Source organism: Cimex lectularius, unplaced genomic scaffold (genome assembly GCF_000648675.2).
Source record: "Cimex lectularius strain Harlan isolate CLEC.00 unplaced genomic scaffold, Clec_2.1 scaffold21, whole genome shotgun sequence".
In the NCBI taxonomy this organism is placed as follows: Eukaryota; Metazoa; Arthropoda; class Insecta; order Hemiptera; family Cimicidae; genus Cimex; species Cimex lectularius.
In genome coordinates, this window is record NW_019392671.1 from 2,307,943 (window position 1) to 2,326,951 (window position 19,009).

The 19,009-nt window shown below is 30.3% G+C and overlaps 2 protein-coding genes across 10 annotated transcripts in view; both read left to right on the forward strand.

Moving 5' to 3' along the window:
- Positions 1-7,292, forward strand: part of LOC106668556 (solute carrier family 12 member 6) — a 468,955-nt gene extending 461,663 nt beyond the window's left edge. For 7 of the 9 annotated variants that reach the window (XM_014397420.2, XM_014397419.2, XM_024225292.1 and 4 more), the window contains 4 exons: positions 420-527; positions 2,978-3,097; positions 4,303-4,651; positions 4,785-4,876. In XM_014397420.2, the coding sequence (XP_014252906.1) occupies positions 420-527; positions 2,978-3,097; positions 4,303-4,651; positions 4,785-4,876 (669 nt within the window). Of the gene's footprint in view, positions 1-419; positions 528-1,127; positions 1,170-2,977; positions 3,098-4,302; positions 4,652-4,784 lie in introns of all 9 variants that reach the window. The other 2 variants (XM_024225291.1, XM_014397417.2) reach the window with 2 other exon arrangements.
- A 3,342-nt stretch (positions 7,293-10,634) lies between these two features.
- On the forward strand, positions 10,635-17,807 carry LOC106668559 (homeobox protein TGIF2-like). Its single transcript, XM_014397427.2, has 5 exons — positions 10,635-10,912; positions 11,156-11,236; positions 14,122-14,372; positions 14,438-14,691; positions 14,750-17,807. The coding sequence occupies exons 2-5, from the start codon at positions 11,167-11,169 to the stop codon at positions 14,880-14,882; spliced, it is 708 nt and encodes a 235-aa protein (XP_014252913.1). The 5' UTR covers positions 10,635-10,912; positions 11,156-11,166; the 3' UTR covers positions 14,883-17,807.
- Positions 17,808-19,009: the final 1,202 nt, after the last annotated feature.

Consider the following 19,009-nt stretch of genomic DNA (forward strand, 5'->3'; position numbering starts at 1 on the left):
TTATTAGTTATTCTATATGTATTCCTCACCTGGCTGGCGTTTACAGCAGCATTTACACTCTCTATGCGAATAGCCATCTGTCACCCCGGCCCATTTTTCCTTAAAGGTTATTTTTATAGTGGAATGAGGCCAGGTGGTTCAGTTTTGTGAACTCTGCAAGATGTAATAAAAACCAAGTTTTGGGGTCAAAAATACCAGAGCGGGACTGTTTGAAGGTTAAAAGCATTTATCTTTTATATCTGGTACCTTTTCAAAAGTAACATAGGCAAATATCAAATGAACCCCATTCAATTTATAATTATTTTCACAAGTAAAACGTTATTTTTATGTATTTACTATTGGGTAACATAAAGCCCAAACTAATATGGTATCATTTAGAAAGAGAAAAGTTTATAAGAAAGTTAACATTTATTTTTTAGACTGACAATGACATTTCTGCATACACATATGAAAGAACACTGATGATGGAACAGAGAAACCAAATGTTAAGAGAACTGAGGCTCAATAAAAAAGAAACTCTCGGGATGGTACGTAATTATAGTTTTGATTTTATAGTTCTTAAAAGTTAAGGAACAGCTAAATATAAAATTATAAGTATATAAAATAATTTCAAAACTACTATAGCCATCATTGGATACTGTAATAAAATAATTCTCATTAATGGTTAGCAACAGAAAAGAAAATTTCACAGTTCCTACAATTAAAAATGTAATATGGAAGGGGGAATTAATTAAAACAATTATATTGCCGGGATACTTTTTATGAAAATATTGTTATAATATTTGTAATATGTCATTTTAAAGTAAAATACAGGTACTTTGTGTGTGTTTTTTAAACAACACATTTAATTTAAAAGCACTTTGTCACTCTTTGCAATGTAACATATGAATTAAAATCATCCTCCTAATTACAATGTAACACTTATAGATGAAAAATATCACATTCACTGCATGAATAATTTTATGATGTTGCCAACAATAAATCAACTTTGTATTTTAATCCAAAATACTCAGCAATATCTGCTTTACTTCAAATTTCACACAGATCTACTCATGATAATGAAATTGTTCAATTCCCAAACCTTATTTGCTCTTTAAACTATATTTCTTCTGTTGTTGCATTCCAAGGTTGGCTACAATGAGATACCTTCAGAGGAGAACATGCCACTGGTGGGTTTGTTGTTGCATGTTTGGGTAGATATTAGAGAACCCTCTCATCACCATCATGCCACCACCTATTTTGTTCTCAATTTTTTCCTGAATTTGCAAATGCTATTATTTTGATTAATGGCTTCCTTACATTTATTTTATTTACTTATTTATTTATTTTTTAGTATTTATTGAACTAAACAGTCAGTGACATTTTTGAAAGCGAAATCATTTGATCTCATATTTGTAAATCGATGAAAATATATGTAGGGTGAAATTTAAGATAAATAGTCGAAAGCAAACCAAAACTATGTATGTTCATAAAATTACATTGTTACATAAATTGTTCTTACATAAAGTTCAATATATATTTGTAAAAAAATAGTATTAATATTAACATTTCACAAATAGTATCATTTTTAAGGAATTGGTGCAACTCTCTGTTAATAAAGGTTGGACATGTGAATAATTTATTGATTTAATTATTTATTTATTGCAATTGATAATATAACAATCTGAAGAATTGTCTTTATCTAGATGTGTTTATAAAATATAAATACAAATCCTAATGTGAAATATTTCTTTATCATGTTTTACAATTCATAAATCCAATAAATTTATCTCTTTATGAAAACCCTTTATACTTTCATTTCACAGCAAAGTCAAAGAAAAAACTTTCATAAAAAGTTAGGATCAATATGGTTTGAAATGACATGAGTAAACACTAAACTTTAAAGTGGAAATCTAAATTACCTTTTGCCTCACCTCACTTTACAAATATATAAATTGGTAAACTTGGAATACAAGTTGAATTTACACTTTCTCTTATAATGACAGCTTTTGTAAGTTGGAAAAGTCAGGAGAAATAATTAAGCACTCAAATAACAGACTAATATAATTCAAAATTGTCTGTAATAATTTGTAATAGTTATAGTTTATTTTCGTTTTATATACAATTCAGCAATCAGACTACAAAAAATACATTTTATATATTATGATTTTGCTTTGCTGCAAAGTTTTGTTTGTTGTTCAGAGGGCATACGTACCAATTCATAAAATGGAACATACAATTTTCAGACATTTTGTTTATATTTAAGATTTTTTTCCTTTCGTTGTTTCTTTTTCATCACCATCTTCATATTCATAATCATCATTACCATTATCATACATTTTAATCTCTTAATTAACATATAATTGAATTAACTTTTCATTCTGATTTGTTACAAAATTACATTTTTTTAAATACAATACATTGCTTAAGGTTTTTTTAATTAAACGTTTGATTTTATCCTAATTGTCTTGTTTTAAATAAAACATTATTGAGATAAAAATGATGCATACTGCCTTGTACTTGAGCAGTTTAATTCAGCATAATTCATAACCAATAGTGTTGAATTTGTTGAAGGGACAAACAAATTGACACTTTTATCATGAAAATGTTGATCAATTGATTGAAAAATAGAAAAAGTTCAGAGAATGGATGATTTTGAAAAATTTTCTATAAATTTCTACTGCTTAATCATGTGTCAAAATCTGTTTATAATGGAATTAATTATGAATTAAACTAATCTTTAAAAGCTGGTAATTATGTTTGTTTACAATTAACTTTTTGATGTTCTCGATTGGACATAAACTTTGTAATCAAAGTCTTATTTGTACTTGTGATAAATGCCCTAAAATGACTATAATTTAAACTACGATAACAGTCTCTTGATCTATTGATAAATTTATTTTCAAATTGTCAAATGTCACAAATCAGTCTTGAATAATGAAGAATGAACAATAAGTAAAACTGAATCAAATATTTGTTAAACAATGTCTATTTTTAGGTACAAGCTATTGTGGATCAGCATCATGATGGCAAAACAGCAACCAAAGTACGATTCCAAGAACCATCCCAAGGAAGCAACAATGATCAAAATTCAGGAAACAACAAATCACCTGGAAACGTATGTGTATAAAAATATAAAATATGAATATGTTAGTAAATTTAAAATATATTTTCTTAAGTTTTAACTTTATATTTAGAAAAGAATGTCAGGTGCATATGCAGGTTAGTGAAATTGTGTTCCACCACAAAAAAATCATTGTTTTTAGGTTTATCTAGTTTCATTTAGACTTTTATTATTATTGAATTGTATTAATTTTTTTTATTTGAACCAACCATTTTGAGGGTCACCTATAAAATTACAGAAACACAAAGTATTGTATTAGTTAATGTAGTCTTTTTTAACGATAAAAAAATCAGTGCCATGAGACCGTGGGTTCAAATCCCGCTCGTGGCACTAATGTTTCATCTCAACCAAAAACATTAGATAAAAAGAATAATTAATTGGGATAATTAATATTGCCAATTATGATCACTAAGCAAATATGGATTAATTTTATTTTTAAAAAAATCATTCACCACATCAACAAATTTCTTGTTTTATTGGTTTCTTTATGAAGTGAAGAAGTTCAGGTATGATTGCAATAGGTCTGACAATTAGTAAAAAATTAGGCCTCCAGGAAATAATGTATCAAAATATTCATTCTTTGTTAAGGTTTAAAGTTAAATGGAATTACTTTGGAACTTTACTACCTAGCACATATAAATATATATAAATATTGGTGTATTGTGTGATCTTAATCATTATCTAGAGCTTTTTGTTGTTTAAGGCTTTTTACCAGATCCCAAAGCTTTAAGAATTTAATGGCTCTGATGTGTATCCTTCAGGCCTGGGCTTTTCCTCTTCCAAGAGTAGGAATCTAAGCCTGTGTAGCCTTTGCACTAGCAGAGGACTTGTTCTGCTGAATCTTCTTCCTGCACAGGCTTGTTTCTGTTGTTTTGAGTCTCTAGATATGCCTCTGGGGCCTGCAGTCCTACTATTGTTTTAGCCCTAGCATGTCCTAGGTTTAGTAGTTCTGTTGTTAGTTTCTGCCATAGTCCTTAGATGAACTATTTCACATACCTCTATAGATTACATTCCCATTGAACCAATGGATTTTTCATAATTCCTTGTCAGATAGAATTTTCTAAGTTGTTAGAAATTTGGTATTCCCCACAAGTGTTAAGGGATGACAGGTGTTCTGGTTGAACTTTCCTTGGCAATTTATTGTCTCTTCTACCCTGTATGCCCTGGTAGTCTTAATTAAGTATGTTTGGATATTTTAGGATGGAAAAGAAGAAAAAGAAAAGGAAAAGACAGCAAATGAGGAGGATGACCATCAGCAGGAATCACAACAGCAGCCACCTCCCTCAAATAATCTCACACTATCCATCCCAGAGAAATGTGTAACTCAAGGAGAGAAACCAGCTATTACACCGTATGTTAAAATATGCACACATGTAATTTATATATTAATATTACTTTTTTCTCATAGTGATGAGGGCAATGTAAGAAGAATGCATACCGCTGTGAAATTAAATGAAGTAATTGTAAACAAGTCCCACAAAGCTCAGCTTGTGATACTAAATTTACCCGGACCTCCACGTGATACTTCTATAGATAGAGAAGCTAACTGTATCCTTTTATATTTTTTTTATAAATATTAATCAAACAAAATATTGTACTTTAAAAAGTATGTATTTTAATGAATTTAATATGCTTTATTTTATACTGCACATAATACAATTCTTCTTAACCCATTTAAAAGATATGGAATTTATTGAAGTACTCACTGAAGGACTGGAAAGGGTGCTCATGGTGCGAGGTGGAGGACGTGAAGTAATCACAATCTATTCGTGAATTATTTACCTAGCAATGTGTGCTATGCCTTGCTTACACATAAAGCATTGTGACTTTCATAAGTTCAATCTTTAGGGGAAACATGAACATGTACAAATAGTCATACTTTACTACCAATATTTAAAAAAAAAATGGTCTGATATTTTAAAAGACTCTTCAAACTTTGCCATAAATAGTATTTTTGACTGTTTGTTCTTTTAAATAATTTTTTTTTATCATTGATTAGTATGAAAATTTAAATTAGTTACTACAGAAGTACATCTGCATATTTATAGTTTATAAAAATTGTTTATTGAAAAAAAGTTATTTTGTCGTTGAAATTTATTTTTATTGCTTTTAATAGTTACCAGATTTATAACCTTTGTTTATAGTTTTAGACTAAATCAAATTGTACTGTACTAATTATATAATCAAAGGTATAAAGTAAGCTTGAATTTGAAACTGCGCCTTCTAGGATTATCCTCAAGAGAATGAAGAAGGACTCGAATGAAGAATGATTTAGTGATTTAAGAGGCTTGGGTGAGCTAACTAGTTGGATGCTCATTTTCTCCTTAATTTCAAAAGGACAGTTTGAAATATCTGTTGTTTTTTCGTAGTACCTAGTATACTAACTTGTATTTTGTAAAATGACTACTTTGTCTACAGGCAGGTGTTGTGCTTTGCCAATACTAGTCAATTACCTTGAAGGAATTTGGTCGATAGCCCAAAACGTATTAATTTCTATTGATAACTTGGTAATTTATACTATTGCCATTTTGATAAAACCATTTACCTACATTAATCTATTACCTACTTGTGAAGATAATTTTGTGCTGCAACATTTTGTTTAACAGTTTAACATGAATAATTATCAGCATTCATATATTTATACATTTTTTAAACCTTCAGTTAGAATAAATCATTTTAAAAGTATTTGTTATAAGGACACAGCCGATTTTTCTTCTTTTGTTATTTAAATTTATGAATTTTTTCCTAGGGTCTATTGATTTGGTTTGATGTTTGATAGTCATTCTCAGTTTGGTGTGGTATGACTCAAGTACATTACAATTTGATTGAAACAAAAAGTTGATTTTTAAACATTTAAATATGCACTAACAAAATATTCACAATTCACGGAAACTTTATACCGGCATGAGTTAAAATTTAATTGTTTCAAAATCAGTCAGTGCAATTATCCTAATAAAGTGTTCAGCTTGTTACTGCCACGTTTTTACAAAAAAAAAAATAAATAAATAAATAAATAAAATATAAATACTAATAACCATATCAATTGCTGTATTACTTGTGTATGATATAATTATTTCTAGGAATTCAGATATGAGACAAAAGAATGCACAATTTGTTTTTCTTCTCTCAATCAAAAATCAGACTTGCAATAGATGCCAATTAAACTTATGGAAAGTTTATTTAATAAAGATTCTAGGCAAGTAAGGAGAATTCTTTAACAATGGTTGATAATGAAAGTATAACTGAACCATTTAATAAACGTTGATAAAGAAGAGACTGTATAATAAAGTAAGTTTTTCAGGTGACTCAAATAATAAACACAAAAATAAATGTACTGGGTTGTGCTAGATAAAAGTGAGGATTGCAGAAAAAATGTTTTGTAAACTTTCAGGAATGGAATTAGAAAATCGGTTGTGACTTCTTATGCTTTTTGTTAATTTTGTAACTTTCCTAACCACTCGGGACAATTTGAGAAAATTTACTTTTGTGGAACAACAACAGACTTATAAAATAACACTCAATATATTTAGAAAAGGGGAAAACATCACACAATTGAATATCCAAGTTGTACCAATAATCAGATAAGAAGTACAAAAAACGAAAATGGTAAATAACATCAAATGTGTTAAACATTCATTAATGATCTCATATAATTGTATATTATATTAAAATAAACATAATAATAACAGACTTTTTATATTATAATCTAAATTTTCATTCTCTTATACGTGGATGTCAAATTTAAGTAGGTTTCTAGAATATCTGGTAGGAAAATAAGTGTTCTAAATTATGTCTGACAGTTTAGAAATGTACAGTATATTAAGTGTAACTTAGCTAACAGTCTCTTTCCATGAGGTCGTGATATTACAAAAAGGAATCTACATTTTAAGGATGACCATTCCTTATCAAGCGCTTATAGAATTACGTCTGTGTTGTGTGAACTAAACATTTAATTACACTACAATTGTCACTCCAATAAATGTGAATTTTGATAAAAATTTGATTGATATAAATGTATTCAGTTGTTAAGTATCATAAAATAAATTAATAAATTGAAACTAAATTATAAATCCTCAGCTCACTATGACAGTAATATATTTCCATAAATTGCTATGATAATGGTTTCCTTTGCAAATATACATAAGTAGGTGTAAATAACTCAGTAGAGAAAAAGTGAACAAAAAAAAAACAAATGAATTATTAATTAAATTAGTAGATTTTGTTATAATGGGTACAACTATAATAAATATAATTAAAGATATTATAAGTACTATTATAATAATTACCTAAAAATATATTATTGTGACTTAAGTAATTTCTAATAGTGCATATTTCTTAATTAAATTAAACAAATTCTTAATATTTTAAAGTCTTAACACAAATGCTTCGTTTGTCATCTTGGTTTTTTGTCTTCTTGCAATGTTTTTATAATTTAAACTTTCATAATTCTATCCAATTTGAATTTCTATGTTTATTGATGAAAGAGTTGTTTTATGAAGAAAGTGTGTACCCAATGTCCCAAAAGTAATGTATGTATCGATATAATTGAAAAGTGTATGCAAAATGACGATGTTATATATTAGTATGACGGCACTGCCAAATCTAACTGACTCTAGAAAGGGCCAATGTTTTCTGAATTTTTGCGCCTTTTGCTACTGTAGGAAAGAAATATTACAGTAAAAATGTATAGAACGTGTTAATTTACTCAAAAGAGTATAACAAGAAATTTAGATTATTTATTAAAAATTATGTTATGTACATAGGTGATTTAATAATACTGTTACATATGATTGCAATTATTTGTTCATAGTTTATTCTAATATTGTAATGAAATGTCACTTTTAAAGTAATATTTTATGGACATTCTTTCACTGTGTAGTCCAAAGTTAATATTTTTCTATATAATTATGTTGAGAAAATTGCAGAGAGTTTATAACCTTGTTCTAAATCTTGTAGAAATTATTTTCAGTTATATCCAATGGTTTAATATGTATTTTACTGTTGTCTGTTAATCTTTGTTGGTAACAGAAAACTGAGATTGTTTATGAAGTTAGGCTGTACAAGTTTATATTATGTTACCTTCGAAATAATTAATTATGTAATTGAATCTTTTAAAATAATGCTTTAGAGTCAATTGCAAATGTTATTTATGAATACAACTAATTAAAATAACATAGCATTTATTTTCCCTGGTAAAACTTTCAATACATTGAGAAGCAAAAGAAATGGCCACCTTTAAGATTTTTAATCTTCTCTTAGGCAATCCTCCATTGATTATCTTACAGCAATATTTGGTCCGTTTTAAATGATTAGAGGTAAATAACACTGGTAAAATCTCCCATTGTGTTTACAATTGGATTTTGTAAACAAATCCTTGAATTGTCAATCTCAAGCTTCTTTACACCGTTATGGTAGTTTGATTTTTTAAGTTGTATCATTTTTAAGGTTAAGTTTTTAAGCAAATAGTTTAGTTTCAATTAAAATCCTGTTCCAAAAAAAAAAAAAGAGAGAGAGAGAGAGAGAGAGAGAGAGAGAGAGAGAGAGAACAATTCTATGTATATATGCCGAAAACCAAATTCACAATTTACAGAAGAGTCTATTTAATTAGCAGAACAGTGTACTTAATTTGAAGATGGGTGAATTCAATTTGAAAAACCTGTACAAAAAAGTGAGAAACAATTCCAAGCGTGTAATTCCTAAAGGAGCTGTTCTTAGTTCACCATACAAGTTCCTAAAATCAAAACCATGATTTGCAAATGAGTGAATTTAATTTGCAAAAATTTAATTTAATTTGAAATCCTGTTCTAAAAAATAGAACAATGCTGTATGTACGCATTGCCCAATAAAAGAGCCATTCTTACATCAGTGAAGTTCCTAAAATCAAATTCACAATTTAACGAAGACTAGATTTAATTTGCACAAGAGTGAATCAAATTTGATAAGGGTAAATTCAATTTGAAAAACCAGTACTAAAACAATTCCAAGCAAGTAGTTCCTAAAGGGGCTGTTCTTAGTTCGCCATATACACAATTACTAAACTCAAATCCATGCTTTGCAAAAAGGTAAATTTAATTTGCAAAAAGTTTAATATAATTTTAAAATCCTGTCCTAAAAAAAGAAAACAATTCTATGTATGTATGTATTGCCAAATAAAAGAGTCATACTTACGCCTGTATAGATTCTAAAATCAAATTTACGATTTACTGAAGATTGGATTTAATGGCACAAGAGTGGATTTAATTTGCAAAAAGTTTAATTTACTTTGAAAAACCTGTTCTAAAAAAAAGAGAGAATAATTCTATGTATTACGTATTGCCTCACAAAAGAGCCATTCTTACCTCATTATAGTTTCTAAATTCAAATTCACAATATACCGAAGAGTGGATTTAATTTGCATAAAAGTGATTTTAATTTGAAAATGGGTGGATCCAAGTTTAAAAACTGTACAAAAAGAGAGAAACAAGAAATCTTAGTTCCTAAAATCAAATCCACCATTTGCAAAAGAGTCAATTTAATTTCAAAATGGGTGAATTCAATTTTTAAAAAGTGTACAAAAAAGAGAAAAACAATTCAGTGTCGTTCCTAAAATCAAATTCAAGAATATCGAAAAGTGGATACAATTTGCACAAGAGTGAATTTAATTTGAAAAAGAATGAATTCAACATGAAAAACGTGTACTTAAACAATTCCAAGCATGTAGTTCCTAAAAGAGCTGTTCTCAGTTCGGCATAAACAGTTCCAAGAACAAGAATCAAATCCGTGATTTGCACAAGAGTGAATTTAATTTGAAAATGGGTGGGTGAATTGAAAAAGTGTACAAAAAGAGAAAAACAATTCGGTGACGTTCCTAAAATCAAATTAACGATTTACCGAAAAGTGTATATAATTTGCACAATAGTTAATTTTAATCTGAAAAAGAATGAATTCTATTTGAAAAACTTGTTCTGAAACAATTCCAAGCATGTAATTCCTAAAGGAGCCGTTCTTTGTTCAGTAGTTCCTGACTTATTTGAAAAGAACTGGCACGGAACGGCTGACCCCCCCACCAAAAAGACAGAATTGCGGAGGGGCCGCCTAATTGAAATATTCCACATATTCTTTGCATTTTCTACAAATTTAGAATTCAATAGTTGCTTATTAATGTTTCTAAGGAATTCTGTGTAACTGGATACTCGTAAGAAAGGATTAAGGGCGGAAAAATATAATTTTTTTTATGAACGTTTTAATATATTTAAGTCTACTAGTGTATTTTTAATTGTTGAAAATATAATTTTTATGGCAGTTTATAATAACGTTTTGTTTAATGGAATGTGAAAATGTGGTTAAATGGTAAGAATATTTTGTAGGAAATTTCTGTTTATGGAGGATTCTTTTTTGTTCAATTATTAAATCTCTTCTTGTATAAAAAATATTACAGATTTAATTTTTATTATTTTTTTAATATAGGAAAACCGATTGGAACGTTAAGTCGAGATAAGTGTCAACTTAAATTAAGTTGGTCATGTAATTGTTTGAAAGGCGGTTCTCCCGCTCTAGCCTCGTCTTTCCTTAGCTTCAACTCCTGTCTGCTGCACGTGTTTCTCATTCGGTCCAGCCGTCAAAAGGTCTCGCCGGAGAATAGTCTTGTCCATGTGATATTTCCTGTTTTCTCATTCGATCCGGCCTCCTCTCGGAAATGTGATTCTTCCTGCTTTAACGATTGACTTAACAATTTTGAGTATTTATGCTTATTTTTTATGCGACCGAATAAGTTACCTCCAGTTCCGACTTTACGACGATTAGAACGTGCTTATTAGGCTTTGTTACATTGTAAGTATAAGTTTAATCTTTTTTTCTTAATTGAGCTCGTAGTTGGTCTTATTTTTATGTAATTTGAGCCCGATTTGTTCTTTATCGCCGGTTGAGGTTCGGTCGGTATCTGTCAAAACTCAAATGTCATCCTTTTTCTGTCAAAGAGTCGAGGTGCCGGTTTTTGAATTTAATAAACCCTTGGCCGGCTTGTTTTCACACCCGACACACAATTATTTATTTATTTTTTTTTTAATATTCCAGCTCCAGAAAATATGTTGGAAGAGGCGAAGCGGTTCAGCACACAACAGGCGTACATCCTTTCAAAATCCCACCCTCCCAAAGGTAAGAATCTTCGTTTAATTAATAATTGTAAATAATTTCCTTTCCAATTTTGAAGTACTCGGAAAGATTTGCCAGTTCGACTGTTGACCCACATTGTTTGACACTTTTGGTTCTTTTTTTAGAAGAACCCCGGTTAGAAATAGAAACCACGAGGCTTTGCCAGATTACATACAGTATTTAAAATGTCCTCTCTTTTGTCATTCCTTTTTTAAATTAAACACCCGACTAGCGTATTAAAATAGTTAAAAAAAATTACACTTAAGGCAATGAAATAAGAAACATTCGCCGGTTTTTTCTCTCTTTTTAACCGAGAATTCGCTCTTCAACAAAAACTGATTTATTTTCGTTCAATACCGGCTTAGAAAATTTTATAAATAGCCGTGGTTTAAGAATAATCCTGCAAATCTAATCTTTGTATTAATACTTGTTTCTTCCTGCCATTTGTCATTATTGGTATGTCAGCACTTGCAATTCACTCTATATCAAAACATTAATGATTGGACAGTTTTTCCAATGTTGCTCTTTTTTTATCATTGCCTTTTGTAATATAATACCACTTGTTAAAAATATGCTAGCTGTTAATATTTTTCCCCTACATTGACTTATCTTTTTAAAAAATTACATCTAAGTATCATATATTGTTTCATATCAACTTCCCAGAATTGGCTTTAAATTTGAATTAGTCAAGATCTGACCAGATAAATTGTATTTGTATCGAATCTTAAGTCTTTACAATTTAAATAAAAAGATCTGTTTCTCTTGTTTGTCAAAATTGTACTATGCATTCAGTTGTGTACACAGTGAGCATTCAAATTATAATGCCCTCAGCACCCGAGAAAAGTTTGATGGTTGGAAATTGCATCTGATGATGATGAGGACAATGGTGTTTAGTATTTCCCAATGCACTGTAGCTTTTTGGTTAAATGTACTTTTATTAATTCTTTAGTTCAGATCAGTTGAATTGATCCTTATTTCAAGAAGTAATAGGTCGTTGACTATCATTGCTGTAATTCAGATATTAATGCTTCTTGTGCTCTCCCATCTCATCTTCAATAAATGAATGTTTCCAGGGCAAAGTCATGACTTTTGGGTAATTTTCAAAGTTAACCTGTTCTTAAGGACCCGAAACTGTTACTATAGCAATTTATTAAAGATGCTTTTGAAATTGCATCTGATAATGATGGTCAAGAGGAGCGGGGTTTTGGTATTTCCTGTGTACTTCGTATATCATTGTTATCGACTGGATGGTTGGTGCCTCTTGTTAGATAGTTTTCTCATTTCCAGCTTGAGACAAAAGTGAAGATATTCACTTCAACCATATCATCCTCAGTATTTTGTATTTGTTGTATATCAACAGTTGGTTCCAATATATCTGTTAGCAAAGATGAATCTAACATCTCAATTTCAGAATTCTCTATTGCATTATAAAAACGAAATTATGTTTTGGTCTTTCAGTACTTCAACATGGGTTTTAATTAAGTCCTGATTCACATATTCTCTCTTAGAAAATAAATCCATTTTATGAATGTACTTTTACGTTTTCTTTGGTAATTTAGCATTTTAAGACTTTGATTGTTACTAATCAATTTTGGGTCTGTTTCATACTGTCTGATCTGACAAGGAATTTATATGACCTATATTGTGGGAAGTGAATTCAGTGATAGTCGGATTAAAAAAAAAGGTATTTAATCTGACACAAGGTATAATGGTTGTGTGTTTTGCATACACTCTTGTGTAAATGAGTGAGTTTTTGCATTTTGTACCTTGGTAGTAAAAGTCACGCAGCACATGTAGTAGTTTGACTTGTATTGCGTAACCGTCGTTAGGTATACTACCTTCAAAGGCAAAAAAAAAAAAAAAAATGGACACTCGTATTTGTTTATTTTCCATAAAAACTAGGTATAAAGATTAATAGTTAAAATGTAAACACATTAATAACTTGTTTACTTTTATGGAGTGTTAATAATCCTTTTATACTCTTTCAATTAAAAATAAACTTTAGTTTCATCCTTTCTAGGGTCCTTTTTTTTAAATTGTTTTCTTTTATGAAGCAATACATATCCCAAACAGAGCCCTTAGGGAACTTGCCAATACCTTGTATCTAGGCCTATCCCAGCATACTGGGGTGGACATATTATATCCATAGCTACTCGTGTGAACTATATGGAACCTAACCAACAAAACAACCAAGCTACACTTGGGACAGGCCCTGAGGCCTCCCAACTAGGCAGCAAGTAAATATTCACACTCGGCCATTTTCAAGATGTACAAAAGAATTCCTGGAGGGCAACCGTAATAGAACCAAGATTCTGGTTCGACTCCTTACAGGGAACTGCCGCCTAAGAAGGTACATGCACCGGATAGGCGAACAGACAGAAGAAACACTGTGTAGATACTGCCAGTAAGAAGAGGAGGAGACTGCAGAACAATTTTATGTTTTTGTGAAGGTCTTTATAGATGCAGATTCTTGCAACTAGGAGAGGAAAAGCCACAAGTGCGCACACATGGCTACACTAAGGAGCCACTGGTTGATGTTACCTATCATTCTTGTCTGCCTATCTTCTGATTTTTGTTAGTTCAGATGTGTTTCGGTATTTCACCATCTTCAGGATCTGGGTGATTCCTGTAGAGACACCCAGGACTCGAATACATGACCTTCGGCAGTCCCGTAGACTTGAAGTATGTCAAACAGGGGGCTCTAGTTATGACAAATATTCATTACATTACAATCTGAATATTGGAATTAAACTAATGTTATCACAATTGCATTGTTTTATTTATCTTAATCATTTCAATATATGATATATTATAAAAAATAATATATATGTATTATATTATNATATAGCGTCCGCAAGAAGTAACCACATGCATGGTATATGTTTTAGTTTACAAAAGTTCTTACTCGGATTTCTTGGGAAGTGACAATTCTTTATCGGATATTGAATATGAACACAATTCCCCAACCCAAAATGCAAAACATACTAGTGGAGGTATGGTGCGAAAAAAACGTGGTAATCTGCCAAACGAGTCTGTCAAAATTCTGAAAAAGTGGCTCTTCGAGCATAGATACAATGCATACCCCAGTGATACAGAAAAGAATATGCTTTCACAAGAAGCAAATCTGACAGTGCTCCAGGTAAATGAAATGTAAATTATGGTATTTTGAGTGAAATGATTAATTTTTGATTTTATATTTTGTAGGTGTGCAACTGGTTTATAAATGCTAGAAGGAGAATACTACCCCAAATGATACGTCAAGATGGTCAGGACCCCCAACATTTTACGATTACAAGGAAAGGGAAAAGAAATGTAAAGATAAATAGTAACATCGAAAAAGAAAGCCATGATTACTTAAATAACATCAATAGCAGTAGTTGTTCAAACAGTGAAGAGGACTGCAATTTAAGTGAACACAACATTTCTGATGGGGAATGTACGGTTTCTCCAGAACCTTCGTAAGTTTAATTTTCTTTATGTAATGAACTTTTAACTAATTAAATGTTTGATTTCTAGGGATATTTCTCTTACTTATCAAACATGGACACCCGAGGAACCAATGGAAAGTGAAGATCCGTTCAAGTGCCTTCATGTTCTTGTCGAAGCTGCTATGGTGGTACGCCAAAGAGAAATGGAAGCCGGGGTATAGCACTTTGTATATAATTGTTCATTAATTGTATTTTATGTTAAAATAGTTTACCTGTTAGGGTTTTGTTTGCCAATCAATATCTAATAACTGTTACCTCATAGATGATCGTAGTTGCAATTAGTATAGATGTCTTCATCTCAAAAAATGTATATAAAGTGATAAATGAGAATCAAAAGGATGTCTCTTAATGCACACTTTTTTAAGTGGTGGCCCTAATCGGACTAGTGATATTTAATTTCTTTATTTTGGCCTGATCAGTAATAAGAAAAAAGCGAAAACGTACTAAGGGTAATGGGATTTTGTACTCCCTACAGATGGTTTTGGACAACTATAAATATTTGTAATGTTTATATATTGTTTTTCAGCAGTCAAAACTTAAAACCTATTGACTATAATCGTGTTTTTTAGAAGTTGTTGGTACAAACTCGACTAAAACCTGGCTTTCTAGATGCTGTCATAAGTGTTAGGCTCGATGAAATTACAAATATAAAACTACCAGTGAAGAATGAATTTATTAAAGCACACTGATATATGGATGTCATACTTGTTACTTCATCTTGTTGGTTGGCGATTTTGGTTGAAAATGGTAGGATTTGTTTAAAGAAACAGTGTAGCTCTATAATACTCATTCATTCAATGGTATAACCTTTCAACTAAATGTTGTTTTCTTTCATAAGACTTTTTAGGCCCCACCATATTAAACTTTTAAAAATTATTCTTATTGAATGTGATACCATGCTGGAATTAGATGGATTAATTAAATTTTCAATTCTGGATTACATACCAAAATATTAAATATTTTTCTTTAGGCAGAAAATCAATAAAACTGTAGTGTTTTTCTCCACAATGTTTTTTATTCGCATTAAGATCTAATAATGTTAAAATTATTCAGATATTTTTATATTAAATTTCCACATATTTTTCTACTTAAATATAGTGACTATTTTTTCTGGTATCAAAAAAAAAGAAATATTTTAAATAACAATATGCAATCAACTTTTTTAAGACTAATTTCTGTGAGCACACTAATAATTATATTGTCAGGCTGAATAATCATTATTTTTTAAAATTATTCTTTTGGTACTTTAACATAGACTTTAAGTGTTTGTTTGTAAATAATTTTATTAAGTAGTACAATGTAATGAAATTAGTTCAGACATACTAATTTATGTTTGAAGTTTTAAGAAGTTTTTTCTCTTTTTTTTTCAAAGCAAGGATTTTTTTTATAATTTACGCCTTTATTTTACTCAAGGGAGAGATTAAAGTGGACTTTTTAATTTTATACTTATTTTTCCCTTTTATATATAGAAATAAATTAACATTTTTTTTTTCAAATGTCCAAATAAGACTCCTTTCATTACTTCTCTATGAAATTAACAAATTTATTTAACACTTGATTGATAAGGGATAATCTAAAGTCGTTTACTTGATACTTTACAGGGTACTTTTCCCTTCCATCATGTTTAACTTGTATCCAGTTCATTCATATTGTAACTAAAATCTTTTCATATTTTGACCTGATACTGAGTTTATGTATATTATAAAACTTTTCACTTTTTATAAACAAAAATGAAATATTTGTTGACCAGCCATGATAGTTCTAGAAGCCTATTTTTTACATCTTTGTCTTCCGTCTTTCATTTTATTTTACTATTATTTACTAAATCTATCTACACCATCTTTCTAGTTGAAAAATTGGGAAAAGTCTATGTATAAAGAAAAAAAGTCAGATTAAAAATTCATTTATTAATGGAGTATAAGTGCTATGTAGAGAGTATGCAGATGCTGGAAGTTGAATAATCGTATGTAAAAACAATTCTCTTGACAAAATTGTCCAAAAATTATCTGATCATTTTGACCCCTCAAATATATTGATCAGAAATTCTCTTGGGTTATTCTTATTAAAAATTAGAAGTTAATTTTTTTCTAGTAGAAAATCAGTGATATATGTTATGAAATGTTTACCGGTGTTACATCACCTCCTTAAGATATTCTCAAATTTTACTTTCTCCCTGTTAAATTTCTTCAATATATTTTTAACAATTGTCCTAAGTTATGAGTTTGAGATAGTAACTATTTTCTAAAAAAAAAAAAAAAACGAAACTAGTTTTTTTTGCCATTTGCAATACGATTGTTATTGTGGTGATTTATTAGTAGGAAATTGTTATTAGACTAAAATATCAAGTCTGTAACTTAAAAGTAAAATTTCAAAATAGATTTTGTAATTAATATAGCTTTAGGAAAACTTGTTCTTCCAAGTGTTTATAATAATGTAATACCAATGTCATAATGTTCCTGTTTTATTGCATCTGTTTTGATATATCTTTCAATGTAAAACTTAATATAGTACCTTCGTAGCACTAGTCTATTCATTATGGCAACAATGAATCTTTGAACGTATATCCACGCATTTTGTTAATATTATTCAGAGTGGCATTAAATTTAATTCTATATTTTTTTAACAGAATACAAAAATATAGCTTTGTTGCCAATTCTAACACATCTGTCCAACATTGCTCAACTGTTTAATTCTGTATATCACCTTTGCATATGTTTTAGTAAATTATGTATTTACTAGTAATAATCTATTGTATTCTGGTAATGTAATGGATCAAGAATATTAATGTACAAAATACTATTGAGGTTAATACTGCCCTGTACCTAATAGAATATATACGTAACTTTTTTTTAATTATTAGAAATTTACATAAGGGCAAATGTTCATGTGTTCTCTTGTGAATTGCTGACAAAAAGAAAGTATTGCATCAACTGATGCATTGTAATAATTAATAAATATCACTCAATTCTGAGTTTGTAGGAATCTCATTTTTTTAAATATTTTTTAATGAGGTAAATTTTCTTCTAGGATCAGCATTTCACTCGATTCTCTTATGTACATATATAATTAAATTTAGTAGAACATCATTTTGTTTTAATTATCTCTCACCTGCATCATTTAGTCTTTAACAATACTTATCAAGCTTTGAGCATGACGTTTAACTGCATCCCCATTCCCTGCCCCATGCCTGCTTGATATCCTTCATCCTCTATATTAACCACACACTAACCTCTCCTTCCCACTTCATATCCTTTGCATCCCAGGCTTTAAGGGCAGGGGAGGTGTGCCATTCCAACTTAGTGGCAACCCCACAGAACGGCAAGGGGGCAGGTAGCTACTCCCCCAGAAAAAAACAAAAAAAAAAAAACAAAAAAAACAGCCACTATAAAACACATAAAAGAGTACATAGATCCCTTAGTAAGTGTATCTTACTGTGAGTAGGAACTATCTTTTTTAAAAAAGGATTGAACACTGCACTCACGCCATCATTCATAATTTCTACGACAGATCCTTTCCCCAAACCCTCCAACTGGTCTTAAAATGTCTTGCATACCGTTCCAGTTGAAGTCACAGGCTTCAAGAAGTCTGGTTGGGTAGGCAATGGGCATAGTTGAAGAGTCTTCTTTCTGTCTTGACTATGCCACTCGAACTCTGCTATCAGTGCTGTGATTTAGCTGGTTAGTGCTGCAACCAAGTTCCTAGATGGGGTGGGGGCTTGTCCTTAATTAAAACTAAGGATTGGTTGATGATCTTTCTTCCATTTAACTCTCTATTATAAGGGTGTTAGATATTTGATGGATCAAAGAATGAGGTGCCATTGGCTGGTAAGGTTGAAAACACCTTGTTCAAGCATGGTGAAGAAAGGGATGTGAAGGACTGGCTGGTTAAAAAATGTGCAGGAGTGACAGGGCTTTGGCCGTATAGATGATCTGATAAGGTGGTAAGTTAACCTCCAAAATGCAGCAATTGAAAAGGAATAAAGGACCATGTGATGCCTGAAGAAGCGTAAAAGTATCCTGATTCGGTCATGTGTTCATCCAATTTAAACAAATTATGAGGTTCTTCCAGCTTGTTCTTAGCTTCCACATATGTCGTGCTGTCAGAGTAGAAGTGGTTTATTCTTCCTCGTATTGTTATAAATTTTTGCAGCTAAATTAATTTCGCTTCTGCATGGGTCATGCATAGACCACCTTGATCCTCTATAATTCTCTTTCCTACTAGAGCACTGGTCAGGCATTTGGTGGTCTCCTTTACAATTTACACATTCTGGCGGGTCTGCCCAGCTGTC